The sequence below is a fragment of the Pseudonaja textilis genome, chromosome 1 (genome assembly GCF_049901715.1).
Source record: "Pseudonaja textilis isolate UNSWEBS1 chromosome 1, rPseTex1.2, whole genome shotgun sequence".
Lineage (NCBI taxonomy): Eukaryota > Metazoa > Chordata > Lepidosauria > Squamata > Elapidae > Pseudonaja > Pseudonaja textilis.
In genome coordinates, this window is record NC_141990.1 from 261,631,192 (window position 1) to 261,648,371 (window position 17,180).

The 17,180-nt window shown below is 37.5% G+C and overlaps 1 protein-coding gene across 4 annotated transcripts in view; it reads left to right on the forward strand.

Moving 5' to 3' along the window:
- The window catches only part of LOC113440835 (zinc finger protein 862), a 60,808-nt gene that overhangs the window by 33,193 nt on the left and 10,435 nt on the right, over nucleotides 1-17,180 (forward strand). For all 4 annotated transcript variants that reach the window (XM_026707491.2, XM_026707485.2, XM_087921407.1 and 1 more), the window contains one exon: nucleotides 8,228-8,415. In XM_026707491.2, coding sequence (XP_026563276.1) covers nucleotides 8,228-8,415 — 188 coding nt within the window. The remainder of the gene's footprint in view (nucleotides 1-8,227; nucleotides 8,416-17,180) is intronic.

A 17,180-nucleotide genomic window follows, 5' to 3' on the forward strand; every position in this document is an offset into this window, starting at 1 on the left:
AAATTACTATAATCTCTTCAGAGCCAACAGAATATTGTCCACTATTGCCTTACTCGTTTTAAGATATGTGCAATTGCTCAGTTTAATATTTGTGGAATACTGTAAATTGGAGAGCTGCTTCTTTGTTTAATGTTTTCAAAATAATTTGAAAATGAAACTTTTCTTTTAGAAAGCCCTTTTGGATTAAGCCAATTCTTTTGTTTTCAGGGAAACGTTCTGATTCTTTCTCTTTCTATAACAATAGGACATTAATAGTAGTCCAAATAACATTTCAAAATGGATGATTTTGCATCTTTGTATATATGTTCTAACCCAGTGATTCTGAATCTGGGTCCAACAGACCCCTGGGGACCATGATGTCATCACAGGGTCCACAAAGGCTTAAAGAAATGTTATGATTTAAAATTTGAGTTAAGTCTTTTGGGGGTCCATGGCCACAAAAGTTATTTAAAAGGGGTTTATGGTGAACAGATTGAGAGCCCCCGTTCTAACCCATTTCAGATTGAGAACCATTGTTCTAACCCATTTCAGTAGCTGACCAAGAAAGAAACTAAGGAGTGTAGATCTTGTTTTTGACCTGGCTGCACTGGCTTGGCTTTGACTCTTATCTGCTCCATTCTAGAGGGAGGGAGGCAGGGAGGGAAGGAAGGAAGGAAGGAAGGAAGGAAGGACTGACTTTTATACTAAATATCAGAAGACCCCAGGAATTTCAACTGTAGCATTTCTCCACTGCAAGAAGCTTCCATTGCCATCTGCCACATGTACCTTGTGGCCATCCAGACAAGATTCAGGATGCAGAAAACACAAGAAGAAAATTAGTAATGCTTTTCCAGTCACAATATGAGCAGACATAATTTTTCACTGTCTGTCAAGCCTGAAAGGAGGAGTTTGGCCTCTAGAACTTTTTTTTCTTCCTGCATGAAATTGCAACAGCAATGATGAATTACCCCAGAGATGGGAAAGCAATGCGTATGAGTCAGAAGACCCAAATGTGTTCAAGGCAAGAAGGATTCACAAACCACCAAAGGCCCTCTTTCATGAATCATGGTCATATGTAAGAGGATTTGCTACATCTTCTAAGCCAAATCCTGGCCAATAAATTAGGAAGCAGGATTATTTCTAGCACGCGTTCCCTACAAAAAAATGGCTGACTGCTTACCATCACGGGCAAAAGAATTTCTCCACCTTTAGAAATAAAGCATAATTCTCCTCACTATTCTCTTCATCATAACTCCACAGTGATAGGAGAAAGATGGTGGACTATCACCTCCGGGGTGTCATGTAGAAAAACTAGAAGGGAGAACAGAACCTCCAGCGGCAACTGCGCTGGGTATGTAATAGATAAAAGGAAACAATGCGGCAGGTGCAGCGTCACCAATGCATTGAACCTGGAGTGGGTTCCAAATTGGAGATACCCAATCATTGAATGGAAAAAAAAGAATGCAAATTATCTGGATGGCTCCATTCACACCATGACATTGCAATTTCATTAAGTTAGTATTTTACCCGGCTCTAGAAAATAGACAAATCTTAATCCAAGAGGCCTCAGAAGTTCACCAGATAAACAATGCTTTTCCTAATTTTTTCTCTAATTTGGGCAATGAAAAGTTTGTAAAGCTAATCAGATGAAGAATTTCCCATTTCTTGATTGAAACAAAAAAATAAAACACTGTCATTGATTACTAACAGCTGTATTTGCTCTTTTCTTATCCATATGATCCCAGCCTAATACCTAAGTCAACATTGTACAGAAACAAGGAAAGTATCTGAAACAGATCCACACTAACAGAAAATTAGGGAGCAAATATATGTACAGAAGGCAATTTCACTAGTGCTCCAGTGTACAGCAAAATTCAATTACGATCAGAATCTCAGTTTGGACCTGCTGCTTTCTCCCTAATATCTCAGTTGACACAAGACAAATGAAAGTCTAAACAACTTGCCAGGGGTTCATGAGTTCCAATTCTTTGTTGGAATGCCTTCAATTCTGTACTAGGGTTGTAGCATTTGTACACATCAATCTGCCAGGAACTTTGGCTCACAGGATCTTTGGTTCAAACACTTGAAGGAGTTTGTTAATCCAAAACCAGTTTATTATCCAAGCCTTTCCTGGAAAAATGATGAATCTCTCTTGTATCCATCCTGATTAATAGCAAGGAAAAAAATAAGTCTGGGCCCATGGCTTCTAAATGCATGCGATCAGAACAGGACATAAGTCTTTGCATCCATTTTATAGTTAAGATTGGACTTCTTTTTGCTTTCAGGAGAAGTGTAATTCATATCACAGTGACTCTTTTCCCACCAATCTATGAGGCATATCTTCTCAGGTTAAATGATCTTTAGTAAAACTAAATGGCAAAAAAATGGGTACAGGTGGGAATTCAGTTCCACTAGGCAGGTGAGTGTTAGAGAAAATTCATTTGGGATGTAATTTGGAATTTCCTGAAACATAAAGTCAAGAGGCAACTACCCATCCTCATAACTTAAGAACAAGGTAAAGTATTTCAGGGTGCTTCGAGTGAATAAATATCTTTTAGAAACCATTGCCACACAGGGTGTGCCCTCAGAAAAGTGTGTCTTAAGGGTCTTCTCCATTTACATAATTCCTGAGAAGAGTTAAGACTGGAAAATGAACCTTACATATCTATCCTTAAAGGTTTTTTTTTTTTAGTCTGATAGAATTGAACACCGAGTGCCCATGGTGTCCTATCCTAGTGACCACTTTTACACTAGATCTTGACTAGCTTCAGCTCTACATAAGGAAATTGAGTGGGAACAGCTCCAGAGTAGTGGTCTGTTTATTCTAGCTTTTTATTCTTTAGGTATGCAGTTTCCACAAAAAAGAAAATAAAAAAGAAACCTAGACGAACCAGCAGGGCTTCTAGGTGTATGCAAAGACATGGAGTAAAGGCAGGTTTAAGGTTTCCTTTAATCTAAGTTAAACAAGGGATTGCTAGTTAATATTATGAAGACAGGCGATCACATGGTTTCTTTTTCAGCCTCTTAGCTACCTTAGCGATAGTACTTCACTTTTTAAGAGTAGAATGTTCCAGAAGGTCCATTCTTTCTATGTGACACTTTCCATTTAAAATGGATTCTTCGGGCACTAACGTGTACCACATGAATCTTAACAGACAGGGTCCAGTTACATGGAGAATTATTTATTAATGCTTCTATATTAAGTGTCATTAAGGGAAGACTTGTGTATTTTCCGCTAAGGCAGAATGTCTTACAAATACATTTCTTCTTTATCTGTAAGACAAATTACACTTTTTCAGAGATCACTACAAAACATTTGACCATACTTTTACCCATACTAATCACATGCAGGGAGTATACTAGGCACAGCTGGACATATTCGGCACACTTAGATTTTACTTAAACTGAATTAGAATTTTGTCAGAGAACCCATTTATATCCTGTAAAGTGGGGAATGAAGGAAAGAGGGTTTCTGTTAGGAATGATAGTCACTTAACAGTTGGGTTGGCAATATATAAACCATGATAATTATTTAATACTGTTGTATCTTTAAGAGAGTGCTGTAATTGTGATTGGCTGAAGTTCCTCCGATGGCCATAAGATGGAGCCAGAAACCTGGTTTGCTCTCTTCTTGCATTTTTCCTATTGCCTTTTGCCTGATTGTCGTTCTGCTTGGATTGCTGTGTCTTGCAAACTGTTAGCAAATTCCGTTTACTGAACTTTGTTTATGATACTGGACTTAGTTTTTGGATTATCCCTGGTCTGATTGTATTGAATACTATCTGCTTTAACCGTGTATGATTTGGATTGTTTGTTGGACTTTGTTTACCCATTTACTGGAAGTAAAACCTACATTTTACTACTCAGTGTATCGGTATGCTGGTTGTGTGTTATTCCTCACCACTCTCACTACGTTTCCCTGAGTGCACCCATTCTCCTAATGGGGAATACCTCAACAGTTGCCTTCTTCACTCTTAACCATTCAACTAGGAAATACAACTTTAATATATTCAACAAAAAGCAAATAGATTTTCCAAAAGATGATGGTCTGTTCAATTTTGAAAGGAAGCAGTACTAATTGCCTTGGAAGCAGAATTGTCTCTGACATAGTAATGCAGTTATTTGGACCAACTTTTCCACTTTAATCTGGATTTACAACATAGATGTCCCTGTCTTTGATTATACAACTCTGCAGAAAGTTTACCAAGCCCACACTGTAGGGCATACATTTTTGTATGAGTCCCATCATTCCAATGGCCAAGATGCTTGAATGTCCCACATGATAACTTCCTAGTCAACCAGATGATAGAATTGGAGAAGAAGTTAGTATCTTATTTACCAGATATATTTAGGCTATTTAGTTATGCATCTCTTTATGTAAATTTTTGTTGTTTCTATTCTACTATCAGTAGTTTCAGTTTGTTGATTGCAAGTACAAATAGGAATAGCCAAAATGAGGCATTTCAGCAATGGAACATAGTGCTTTTCTCCTGAATCAAATACCCTGATCTGCACATTCTGGGGCTGGTTAGCGCAACTCCAGAAGCATATTGGCCAGAAAAAAAAGTGGGGTTTTTTTTGTCCAAGAGTATTTAACAGATTTAATAGATAGAGTTGGAAGGGATGTTGTAGGTCATCTAGTCCAACTCCCCGCCCAAGCGGGAGACCCTACACCATTTCTGACAAATGGCAGTCCAATCTCTTCTTGAAAGTCTCAACTGATGGCGCTCCCACAACTTCTGAGGGCAAGCTGTTCCATTGGTTGATTGTTCTCACTGTCAGAAAGTTTCTCCTTATTTCCAGGTTAAATCTCTCCTTGTTCAGTTTCCATCCATTATTCCTTGTCTGGCCTACAGGAAGACTGCTATCATGTCTCCCCTGGTCCTTCTCTTTAGTAGACTCTTTACTAGATTAGTCAAGCCCAGTTCCTGAAACCATTTGTTGTATGTTTTAGCCTCCAGTCCCCTAATCATCCTGGTTGCTGTTCTTTGTACTTTTTCTAGAGTCTCAACATCTTTTTTATAATGTGGTGAACAAAACTGGACGCAGTAGTCTTGGTGTGGTCTTACTATAGAGTGGTATTAGTACTTCCTTTGATCTTGATAGTATCCCTCTGTTAATACAATTTAGGATTACATTAGCTTTTTTGGCTGCTGCTGCACACTGCTGGCTCATATTTAGCTGGTTGTCCACTAGGACTCCAAGATCCCTCTCACAGTTACTGCTATTGAACCTGGTTTCACCCAGTCTGTATGTGTACTTTCGGTTTTTCTTGTCTAAGTGTAGGACTTTACTTTTCTCTACATTGAATTTCATTTTGTTAGATATGGCCCAGTGTTCTAGTCTGGATCTTGAGCCTATCTTCTTGGGTGTTAGCTATTCCTGCCGGCTTAGTATCATCTGCAAATTTGGTAAGTTCCCCTTCTATTCCCTCATCTAAGTCATTAATGAAGATATTGAAGAACCTTGTGGCATCCCACTGCTTACTTCCCTCCATGTAGACTTAGACTCATTAAGGACTACTCGTTGAGTACAGTTTGCCAGCCAGTTGCGAGTCCACCTAGAGGTGGTGCTATCTATTCCACTTTTTTCTAGCTTACTGAGAAGTAGGTTGTGGTTTACTTTGTTGAATGCCTTGCTGAAATCTAAATATATTATGTCCACAGTATTTGGCTGGTCTACTAATTTAGTCACTGTGTTGAAGAATGAAATAAGGTTAGTTTGGCATGATCTGGTTTTAACAAAGCCATGCTGACTGCTAGTTATTACTTTACTTGTTTCTAGATGTTGGCAAATCTGTTTTTTTTATTATCTTTTCCAGTATCTTCCCGGGTATTGATGTTAGGCTGATTGGTCTATAGTTTCATGGGTCTGTTTTTTTCCCCTTTTTGAAGATGGGAACCACATTAGCTCTTTTCCAGTCCTCTGGTAGTTCCCCGGTGCTATATTTTTGAAAGATATGGTGCAGTGGTTCTGAGATGACCTCTGCCAGCTCCTTTAAAACTCTGGGTTATAATCCATCAGGCCCCGGTGATTTGTTTTCATCAAGATCAGACAGGTGTTCTCTTACTATTTTTTTTTTTGTTTATTTTAACTTTTATTTCTGGTCTGTCTTTTACAGTTATGTTTTGGTGGGTTGAGCTATAATTTCTTTTTGTGTGAAGATGGATGCAAAGAATTAGTTAAGCAGTTCTGCTTTCTCTCTGTTGCCTGTTACTTCCTTGCCATCTTCTCTCTTTAGTGGAGTGACTGTTTCCTTGATTTTTTTTCTTGTTATTTATATGTTGGGAGAAACTTTTTTTCTTATATTTGACTTTTGTTGCAAGTCTTTGTTCGTTCTGAGCCTTTGCTATCCTGACTTCGTCTTTGCAGATTCTGGCTATCTGCTGATATTCTGCCTTAGTTGTATGTCCTTCTTTCCATTTTTTGTACTTGTCCTTTTTTTCTTTCAGTTTGCCAGAGAGATCTTTGTGCAGCTATGTTGGTTTCTTCTTGGATTTCTTGTTTTTCTTTCTCAGTGGTATTGTGCTGGTCTGGGCTTCTATGATCATACTTTTTAGAGTTTCCCAAGATTCTTGAGTTGTTTTCCCCTTTAGGATTTTCATCCAGGGAATTTTTCCCAAGTTCTCTTTGAGTTTATTGAAATCAGCTCTTTTAAAATCCAAGACCCTGGTGTCGTTATGTTCTATTGCTTGTGTTTGTGTTATGTCGAATTCTAGTATGACATGGTCACTCTCACCCAAGGTTCCTACAGTTTCAACTCCCTCTATCACTTCTTCTCTGTTTGTAAGAATTAAGTCCAGTATGGTTGCCCCTGGTAATATAGTAAGTAAAGTCAGTTCCTCTGCTTGAAGAGATTGTTCCAAAATAGAGGAAGATGTGGAGATGTAAAGTCATTATTATATTGGGTCCATTATTGGTGACTGGAAGGATACCTCATGGTAAGTCCAATACAGTACCATTCTTGAGTAAAGGAAGGATTGATGAAGCTTTAAAAAAAAAGAACTATTACAAAATCATTAATTCAAACTATGAACTATAATGTACCATGATTTTATTTCTTAAAAGTTTTGGAACATTTTCAATCAGGTGGTAGTGAATTAAAAGGAAGCACAAAGTATTTGGGTGAAAGAATAGTTTGATTTCTTGAAGACATTCCTGAGTATCTGCCAATCTGCCTAAGAATTTTATTTTTAATAGTAAAAAGCCACAAAAACTTGGACCATCTGAAAAGAGACTTTATACTAGCTGGAGTGAAAGCCATCTTCCTGGCATCTGTTTTTGCTGTCATCTAGGAATCTATGATGATTAGGAGTGAGTCTATTATTAGGAGTGAATCTAAATTAGGAGTGAGTCTATTATTTGCTTATTTTGTAGTACAGTATCTCTAAGTTTGTAAAGACCCACCTGTGGAACTTAGTAATTAGTATTTCAATGGTCACTAGGTGTCAATATCAATAAAAATATAGTGGAAATATACTGAAATGTGTGAGCTGTATATATGTTATATAATAAATCATATAATGTACTGAAGAAGTAAACAATAGATTTGTATTAGGTGACTTTGTACAGATAGTTGTGCAAATATTTCTATAGTATGTCTGGTCTTAAATGGGAATCAGTATCATTTAATTGCACATTTTCAATACTGCATTGGATTACAAAATAAATTCTCTAATATGGGTTTGATGAACATATTAGAATATTTGTCATTATGTAACTAATATATTGGATGTAAAAGGTCATGTTGCTGATATGGATTAATTATCTTTTTGCTATTAAAATGGACTATTCTTATTCTCACTGAATATTATACAGCTGCAGTTCTTCTAATTCTAACTTGCTGGTTCTACAACACAGATGTAAAATCAAGTCTGCAACAAACATAACTAATTTTAGTTAAATCGTAACTGGGATTGTCTTACAAATCCTGAAACATACCCTTATTTTAACAATCTTTAATTGGTAATAATAATAGACAGAGAAATTTGGAAAGTAGTAATGTTTAGCAATTAGATATTTTCCTGAACAGGAGACATAGAGCCTATATTAATCTCAGGAAGTTATTTAATATTCCTTAAGGTGCCTATTATTTTCTTACAGTTCTGTTTCTTCACATCTCATTATTCATTCCATCCAATGCTTCTGTTTCTGTGGCTGTCTTTGAAGGTCACTCCTGCTACAATTGTGCTTTAATGTTCTACTCAGCCTGTTTATAAGTCAAAACCTGCCTCATCCTTGTCCTTAGGTATGTGGCCATATCTCGAGAGGAGAGAGAGCAAAACCTAATGGCATTTCAGCACAGCGAGAGGATTTTTTTCCGGACTTGTCGGGACATCCGGCCAGGGGAGAGGCTGAGGGTCTGGTATAGTGAAGATTACATGAAGCGGCTGCACAGTATGTCTCAGGAGACCATCAACCGAAACCTCACAAGAGGTGAGATTCCCCCCCGCCTTTCTTTCCTTACACTATTTGTTTATGTCTTTATTTTTCACCCAGTTATCAGGCAGTTCTTGCAAAATCAAATATGAAAAGAAGTCCACAAATAAAAAATCATCAGTGTAAAATCATAGGTTGAAATAAACAGATAATACAGTTGAAATGGATCCATCAAATAAAGTATATAAGGGATATTGGGGGATTTCATTTAATATATAGTGAAAAGTAAGCAGCATTGTTTTGAAAGAGATATTTTTGGTTTGGGGGGTATTTTCGGCTAGGGTAGATACAGTGGCTGTGATAATGTCCTTTTCAATTTGCAAAATACAGTCATGATGCTTAAATCTGACAATGAACTGCAGCCATTAATATTCACCAAATATACCTGACCAGCTTTATATACCAAATACTGATGAGTGCTGGAGAATGAATGATTTCTCCACTGACAGAGATCAAAACATTCAGAATTAATCAGGAACTTTCCAAATATATCCAGACATTAGGACAAAGATACCGTGATCTCTCAGGATGGTGTGCATGCACCATTATGGGTTTTGCTTCCTTCTTAGTGTAAAGGTCCACTTACAAAAGTACTTTAAAAGGGAACTTCACATACTTGATTAAAGTTGATGGTTGAAGAAAGGAAGGAGAAGATCCAAATTAAATTATTTTCCCTGTTATTTTTTTCAATACTGTTGTGGGCAATTTATTTATGTAATGTATTTTGCATGGAGCTATATGTTGTCCTAAAACTTAAAGCAAAAATGGAAGAGGTAGATCCTGGATGAAAAAAAATACTGCTTTCATGTAGCATCCAACAATTTTCTTTCTGCTAATTGGACCGACCTATATGCTTTAAGACTAATTCTTGGCAAGTGCTGAGAGAGATGCTGATAATTGGGTGGTGCTCAATGTGTGCAAGTAGGTTTGTATAAATACATGCTTTCTTAATTACAGAACTGTAGAAATGATCATAATTATGAAAAGATCATTGTTTTTAGTTTTATTTTTGAGTAGCCACATTCTTGGTTAAAGTCAAAAGCAATTCTCTTACATTTCTAAGCATTTTGATTTTAAAATCTGATATCAAATTGGAGTGAAAAATGACAAGAGGTAAAAAAAAAATGACAAGTTTAAAGATTAGCATACCACACACTTCAGGTGCTCAGTATTCAAAGTGGTAGTTATCCAAACTGTGTTTCCTTATTTCCTGACCTGTGGGTACGTGTGTATGTGTGTTTCTGGAGCAATACATGAGTACAATTCAGAAGATCACTGGGAACAACAAAAGCTCAAAATATCTTTTGCTCATAGATAGATCAGTCACTCAAGATTCAAGGTCTAGACAGACCAATCTGACAGCCTGGATTGACTACAGGAAAACCTACAACTCAGTGCCACTCACATAGATCTCTGAATACCTGCACTATACAAAGTGATCAGGATACTAAGGACCTTCCTCAAGAACTCAATGAGACATTGGAAGATAGCACTGGAAGTCAACTCAAGGCAGCTCACACAAGTGGCCATCAAGTGCAATGTATACCAAGACGGTGCACTGTTCTCTCTGCTGTTCTGCAAAGACTTTAACTTCCTCAGCCAGATATTCACAAGAACTGGATATGGGTACAAGTTCAAGAGTTGAACTACCACCAGCTCTCCCCTCTAAATGGATAAAATCAACTTTTATGCTAAGAACGAACTTGCTGATCTACTTGACACAAATCTACAGTGAGGACATACTGCAGAAATTTGGTGAAGATCATAGACAAAGGTGAGAAAGTAGTTAAGACTGATGAGGTAGAACTACCAGTGGGCTACATATCAATACAGATCCCACAGTCATATGGGAACCACAGTGGGGAGGCAAGGAAGACAGCAACATGAAGTACCACCAAAGATAAGTTAGCTCAGCGGGAAGAACAAAATCCATGCCATTAACATGTATTTCCTGCCAGTCTTAAGATATCCTGCTGGTCAAAGCAGGACAAGGAAGCTGCTGATGTGAAGACCCAGAAGTTCTTCACAATGTATGGAGATTTCCACCCCAAATTCCCAGAGACTGTACACCAGTCAAAAAGAGGTACGGTGGTGTCTGGTGATTGTCAAAACCACTGCCCTTGATGAAACCCAGAACATCCAGGAGTATATCAGTAAGATGGCACTCAAAGATGTGGTGCTGAGAGAATGTCTAAAGAAGCAGTGGACATGAGATGAAGATCAAACAGTGCCATAGCAAGACATGGGATGTAACATTGACAGATAACTGAGGTGGCAGACATTGGGAAATCCTACCAGTGCCTGGAAATCAGTTGGATTAAAAGATATCATTGAGGCACTGTTCATAGCAACACGAATAGGCACTAAGCACCAAATCCAAAGAAGCAGGTGTCTACCATACTATAGTAGGCTGGACCCAAGTATGAAGCTTCAGTATGAATCTACTATGGTCATATTTTATCTCCTCTAATTACTGGATAGTGCCTTCTACAGCCATTTTGGATTAGATTAGTGGAAAGATCAGACACTTGATTTCTGGAGAATTTCTGCCTGTTTAATGCTTTATCCATATTTTACAAACATAGTTCACACATTACTTTGAGGTAATGCTAGTGTCAGGGTTCCAAGTAATAACCTCAAAGTAATCAAAACTCTGAGGCCTAGAATTTTCTCAAATAATAATTTTATTTGGGATATCATATTGGCAGAGCTGGTGAAAATCCGACTCTGAAGGATCCAGGGTTTTCTCTCCCAAATCAAAGTTCATAGTCCCTGCCCTCCAGTTCATATGTCCATCAAAGATCCAATCAAGTCATAGTTCCAACTCCAGCTGGCTTTCGTCCATGCCCTTCCAACACCTGGTAGAACGTCCTTGCTTCCACAAGAAATCATGTTATTTGGCTACGCATTCCCCCAGCTATCTCCACCCCACCTTACAATCCCACAGCTCCACCTGGCCTTGCTGTAGCAGTCCTGAAGATACTCCCAAAATGGCTTCAGCTAGTAATAAATAATATATTCGAATTATCTTTTCAAAAGTGTTTTATTATCACAGTGTTTATTATCGCATATGAATATCTAATGGTCTGTGGAACTTCTTTGGATGAATTTATTATTTTGCAATGGAAGAGCTTTACTTTCAATCTGTAACCTAGTGTTATATCAAGAGTCGGAACTTCTAATGAATTCCAAATGCACCTCTTTAAATAAAAGAGCAGCCATTAAACACATACCATGGCCAGTCCTGCAGATAAACTGATTTTTAAAAATATATGAATATTTGGATCATCTATTCAAAGTTGTAATGTTTATATTTGCAGCAAAACTACAGTTGATCATGACTTAAGAAATACAGTCTATTTCACTTTTCTAATACCGATAATATCTAGTATTTTTGTTGTATGCTTTGACTTGGTAAAAGAAGTTATATTTTCAAATGCATATTTACTCTCTGTTTTATTCACATACCTGGGTGTGGGTGGGTGTGCATGCATGCATGCATGCATGTATGTATTATAAGCAAATCCTTAAACAGAAAAAAGCCAGATGCAGAAAATTTGCTGGAAGGAAAGTTCTTTCTTCTGCTTCTCTCCAGTTCAGGATTAAGATTGTAAAACAATTAAAAGTCATGGCTAGCTGTTCTTGAATTTGTTTATGAAAACATAACCAGGTCAGTGGAAGCAAATTCTGTATAATATAGTGCAATAATTAGACAATTGAAGATATTGTTTAAAAAGACATATCTTATTGTTAGGATACTTGTAGTAATGGTCTGAGAAATGCAGCTGACCTCTTCAGATCTATTATGTATTCCCCATATGGAATTACCAAGGATCATACTGCTGAGATTTGGCACAAATTGTTGATGTTCAATTTTGTAATTTTTCCTTTTAAAACATGCACTACACATAAATACCCATACACCCATACACAGCTTTCTAGACTCCCCTAGAGGCTAAATAAATCATAATAAATATGCAGTCCCTAGGTGAAAAAAAAAAATAGCACTCTCCCTGCCTTAAGAATGATGCAGCTAGCTCTGTCCCAGTGGTAAAATTCAGCCAGTTTGCACCACTTCTGGAGAACCGGTTGTTAGCTTTCTGACCAGTTTGGTAAAATGGTTGTTGGAAGAATTCATTAGAGCAGAGAACCAGTTGTTAAATTATTTGAATCACACCATTGCTCTGTCCTACCATCTCTTGAAATCTCAGGGAAGAAACCACCCTTGCAGACTCTCATTCTGGCAGTATTGGATAACGTATTTGTTCAAGCAGGACTTTATGAATATTGTTCACCTGGGAACAATATTGGGAATGTGGCTAATAATGCTTAAAATAGTTTGTGTATCTTGAATGTGGAAGTGGATTTTGAATCTTCTCTTTTGCCTAATCCTGGAATCAGTGTCAGAGAAAACCCAGAAACTGAAAATTTAGAGATGAACTTGATCAATGAGATCTAAACACTTATACATACCCAGTAATCTATCATACATACTCTTTGTACATCATTACAAAAATACTTTTGTGTGATAAATATTGTTGATATTGTAACTGGATGAAGACTTCTATCAAATTAAAATTCTGTCCCCTTGCTAGGAAAGGAAAATTCTGAGTAGACACATTTGATAATTGGCACTTGGCTATGAGAAGTTAGTTGTTGAAGTTAGTTGGTGATATATATTTATGTAAAGAGAAAAATTCTCTAGATTCAGAGTTTAATATTTTGCTGTGAGAAAGAGATGAAAGGAATTACTCTAGGACAGGTTCTATTAGGTAGAAATGTTAAGTTATATTTTGTGGTTAAACATGATTTGCTCTCCTGGTTTTATATGAGTTACAACGTTAAAGCTCTTTTCTTTCCCCCTTGTATGCTGAATTGAATTGTACACACGGAAACATTCCCTGAGCATCATATACAGTAAGATCTTGTATGTAAATCATATAAATTAAACCTGAAATTAAACCGTTAAAAAAAGAGAAAGTCTCTGTTTTACTGCAGGGAAATAAATAAAACCAGTTGATGGCAGTCTATTCATGATAGGGAAAATTTCTGTACAGGAAAACACATTGAATATTTATACTGTAGTTGGCAACTAAATACATTGATTGTTTTTGCTTTTTTTCTTTTGAATAAAAACTATCCAATGTCACTGTGAGTTGGCTAGCAGCTAAATTTAAATAAACAAATAAACAAACCAGGTGTTCAAGAGAAGATTTGGATGGAACCTATAGAGAAAGGTTCCTATACCACTTGAGATATAGTAGGATAGAACCCACATTATGCAAACTCCATATCTTCTTGTAGGAACCCCAATTCTGGGTTGCAAAACCTGGATTACTACCAGATTATAGTAAAATGTTAGAGTTTTGTTGCCATCCTGGTCCTCCAGATTTTTGCAGTCCAGGTCTGGTAATCCTGCCTTCTTATATATATTGTCCCTAATTCTGAATTAATCATTCACTTAACTTCATTCTCAGTGATAAATCCCCATCTTTGTCAAAATCCTTGAAAAATATTTCATATGAGATCTCTCAAATATGTTCCTTTTACAACAAAAGTTTGTGTTATATCTATTAATTTAAAATATTTTAAAGGAAAGCCTTTTTAAAAAAATATTGTTAACTAAAACAGCTACAAAAAATATTTAACAGTGATAGTGGGCTTTAGTAGCATACAATAACATCTGGTCTTTACAGAAATTTGAGAATGATCAAGAAAAGTGTCAACCACATATCACATGGTAAGCCAGAAAGACATGTTATTTTTAATCTAAATCTAAAAGAAAAATTATTGAAGATGTTTTACTTCTCATCCAAGAAGCTTATTCGGTTCAGAACTGAAGTTTCTTGGATGAGAAATTAGTCTTTAAGGAAAAACCTTTTGAAAAAGTACCTTTGGGACTATAGTAAAGGCATGATTTTTTTCTCTACTGATTATAAGTACCAAGCAAGATAATAATGACTACAAAGCAAAGGGAGAAAATCTTGAAGGCTGACATTCGGCCCTCCTGCAAAAGAGGCGTTAGTACTATAAAAGATAAAAATAGAAAGTAACAGAAAATATACATGTAACATCATAATACTATTTTCTAGGGTTTATCAGGATATTTAGTACGAAATGCATTGATAAGCATAGGAGCTCTAACATCCTTCTCATTCACCCATTCAGACTGGGAAGGAGGAAAATGTTTCCAAACAATCAAATATTGGAGTCGACCCCTTTGTTTTCGAGAATCCAAAATTTCTTTAACTTCAAAATGTTGTTCACCTTCAATTAGCAATGGCATGGGGTGATCGACCTGAGTTGGTCTCAAGTCGGAGGTATGTTCAGGTTTTAATAAACTAACATGGAAAACAGGGTGGATCTGTCGGAGGGTTTTAGGTAATTTCAGTTGGACTGCCACAAGGTTCACAATTCATTCAATTGAGAAAGGTCCAACATACATAGGTCCAAGCTTTTTTGACTTTTGTGTGGTCTGCAAATATCTGGTGGATAAAAAGACCTTGTCACCAACTTGATACGGTATTTGTGGATTTCTCTTTTCATCTGCAAATTTTTTATGGGCTTAATGAGCATCATCTAATGCTTTATGGGTAACCAGCCAGGTAAGCTGGAGCTGTGTTATTCATTCATCTAATGATTGAATGTTAGGTTTCTCCTGTGGAAGCTCAGATATGGGTACAAAGTCTTGTCCCAAAGCCACTTTAAATGGAGTAAACCCAGTACTACTATGTTCCGAATTGTTATATGCTACCTCAGCAAATGGCAATAGGTCAGCCCAATCATCTTGCTGATAATTTATAAAACATTGAAGATACTGTTCCAATACTGAGTTAGTTCTCTCACATGCCCCATTGATTTGTGGATGGTGGGCAGAGCTTAAGCCCTGGGTAGAGCCCAATAACTTCAGGAACCCCTTCCAAAAGTTTGAGGTAAACTGGACACCCCTGTCTGAGATTATGCGTTCAGGAACCCCATGTAACCTGTAGGTTTTCGCAGATGGGATTTTCGGACAAGGTATGAAATGTACCTGTTTGGAAAACAGATTGGTTACTACCCAAATAACTGTATTCCCCCCACTTTCAGGTAATTCCACTATAAAATCCATAGAGATTTCAAGGTAGGCCACCAAAATTGCCTTTTAACCAAGTGTAAGGTCTTCATAAATCCAAAATGTCCAGCAGCTGTAGAGTCACGAGCTTGCTGTAATATTTGGTTTCTCAGCTTTGTTGGCACATATAATTTGCCACCCCCCCATGCCAATCCATCTCTAACTGTACAGTTATTTGAGTGAGCAAAGAACCAATCATCAAGTTTTAAAGCTTATTTTAATTATGCAGTTAAATCATTTGATAAATCAACTTCCTTCTTTTTCGGGGCTCTGGTAGCCACTGAAGCTGACAACTGTTTGGTTGGGACAATAGGCCGTACCACTTCTTGTTGAGCACTATTATATTGAGGTAATCTAGATAAAGCATCTGCCATGAAGTTCTTTCCCCCTGGAATGTACTTCAATGAAAAATTAAAATGCTTAAAGTACTGCGCCCAGCGAACTTGCTTAGGAGATAGCTTCTGAGGTGTTTTCAAAGCCTCCAAATTTTTATGATCCGTCCACACCTCAAATGGATGTTTTGCCCCTTCTAAGAAATGCGTCCAAGTTAACAGAGCCCGGCGAACTACAAAAGCTTCTTTTTCCCAGATGGCCCATCTTCTTTTGGTTTCAGTTAGTTTACGGGAAGTATATGCACACAGTTGCAGAGTCCCCATCTCGTTTGCTTGTAGTAACACCGCCCCGACTGCTACGTCACTCGTATTGGCTTGGATTACAAAAGGAGCGTCCATGGCCGGGTGCTTGAGTACTGGTTCAGCAGCAAACAGTCGTTTCAGCTTCTCAAAAGCGGCTTGACATTCCATGGACCACTCCGGTGGTTTACTAGGCTTCAGTTTCACCTCCACTTTGGCTTTTAGGGGATTTGTGATCGTCATTGCAATCTTCACAAAAGCAGGGATATATTGACGGTAAAAATTAGCAAATCCCAAGAAACTTTGAAGTTGTTTCCTGGTACGAGGAGGGGCCCATTCCAAAACGGCATGAACTTTCCCCGGATCCATTTCTATGCCATCATGTGATATGCGATAAATAGTCAATTTTTTCCTGGTGAAATTCACACTTGGACAACTTTGTGTACAGCTCAGCAGCTCAAAGTTTTTCCAGAACTGACCACACTAGTTTCACATGTTCATCACGAGTCTCCGTGTAGATAAGAATATCATCAAGATAAACCAACACCCCTTGGTATAAATGTTCATGCAACACCTGATTGATCATTTGCATGAATACTGCAGGGGCCTCCTGTAGGCCAAATGGAAGAACATTGAATTGGAAACAGCCCATTGGGCAGTTAAAAGCAGTTTTCCATTCATCCCCTTCCTTAATTCGAACTCGGTAGTATGCTTCTCTCAGGTCGAGTTTCGTAAAAAATTTCCCTTTGGCAAAGTGGGCCAACATATCCTTCATCAAGGGGAGGGGGTACACGTTCTCCACCAAAATAGCATTGAGGTTTCTATAGTCCATGCAAAAATGACTAGAGCCATCTTTCTTCTCACGGAACAATATTGGGGCTGCAACTTGGGGTCTAGCAGATTGGATGAAACCACGTTCCAAATTTTTATCAATAAATGACCGCAGCTCTTCTAGCTCCCGCGGTGTCATCGAGTACAGTTTCAGTTTTGGGAGTTTCACTCCTGGCAAAATTTCAATG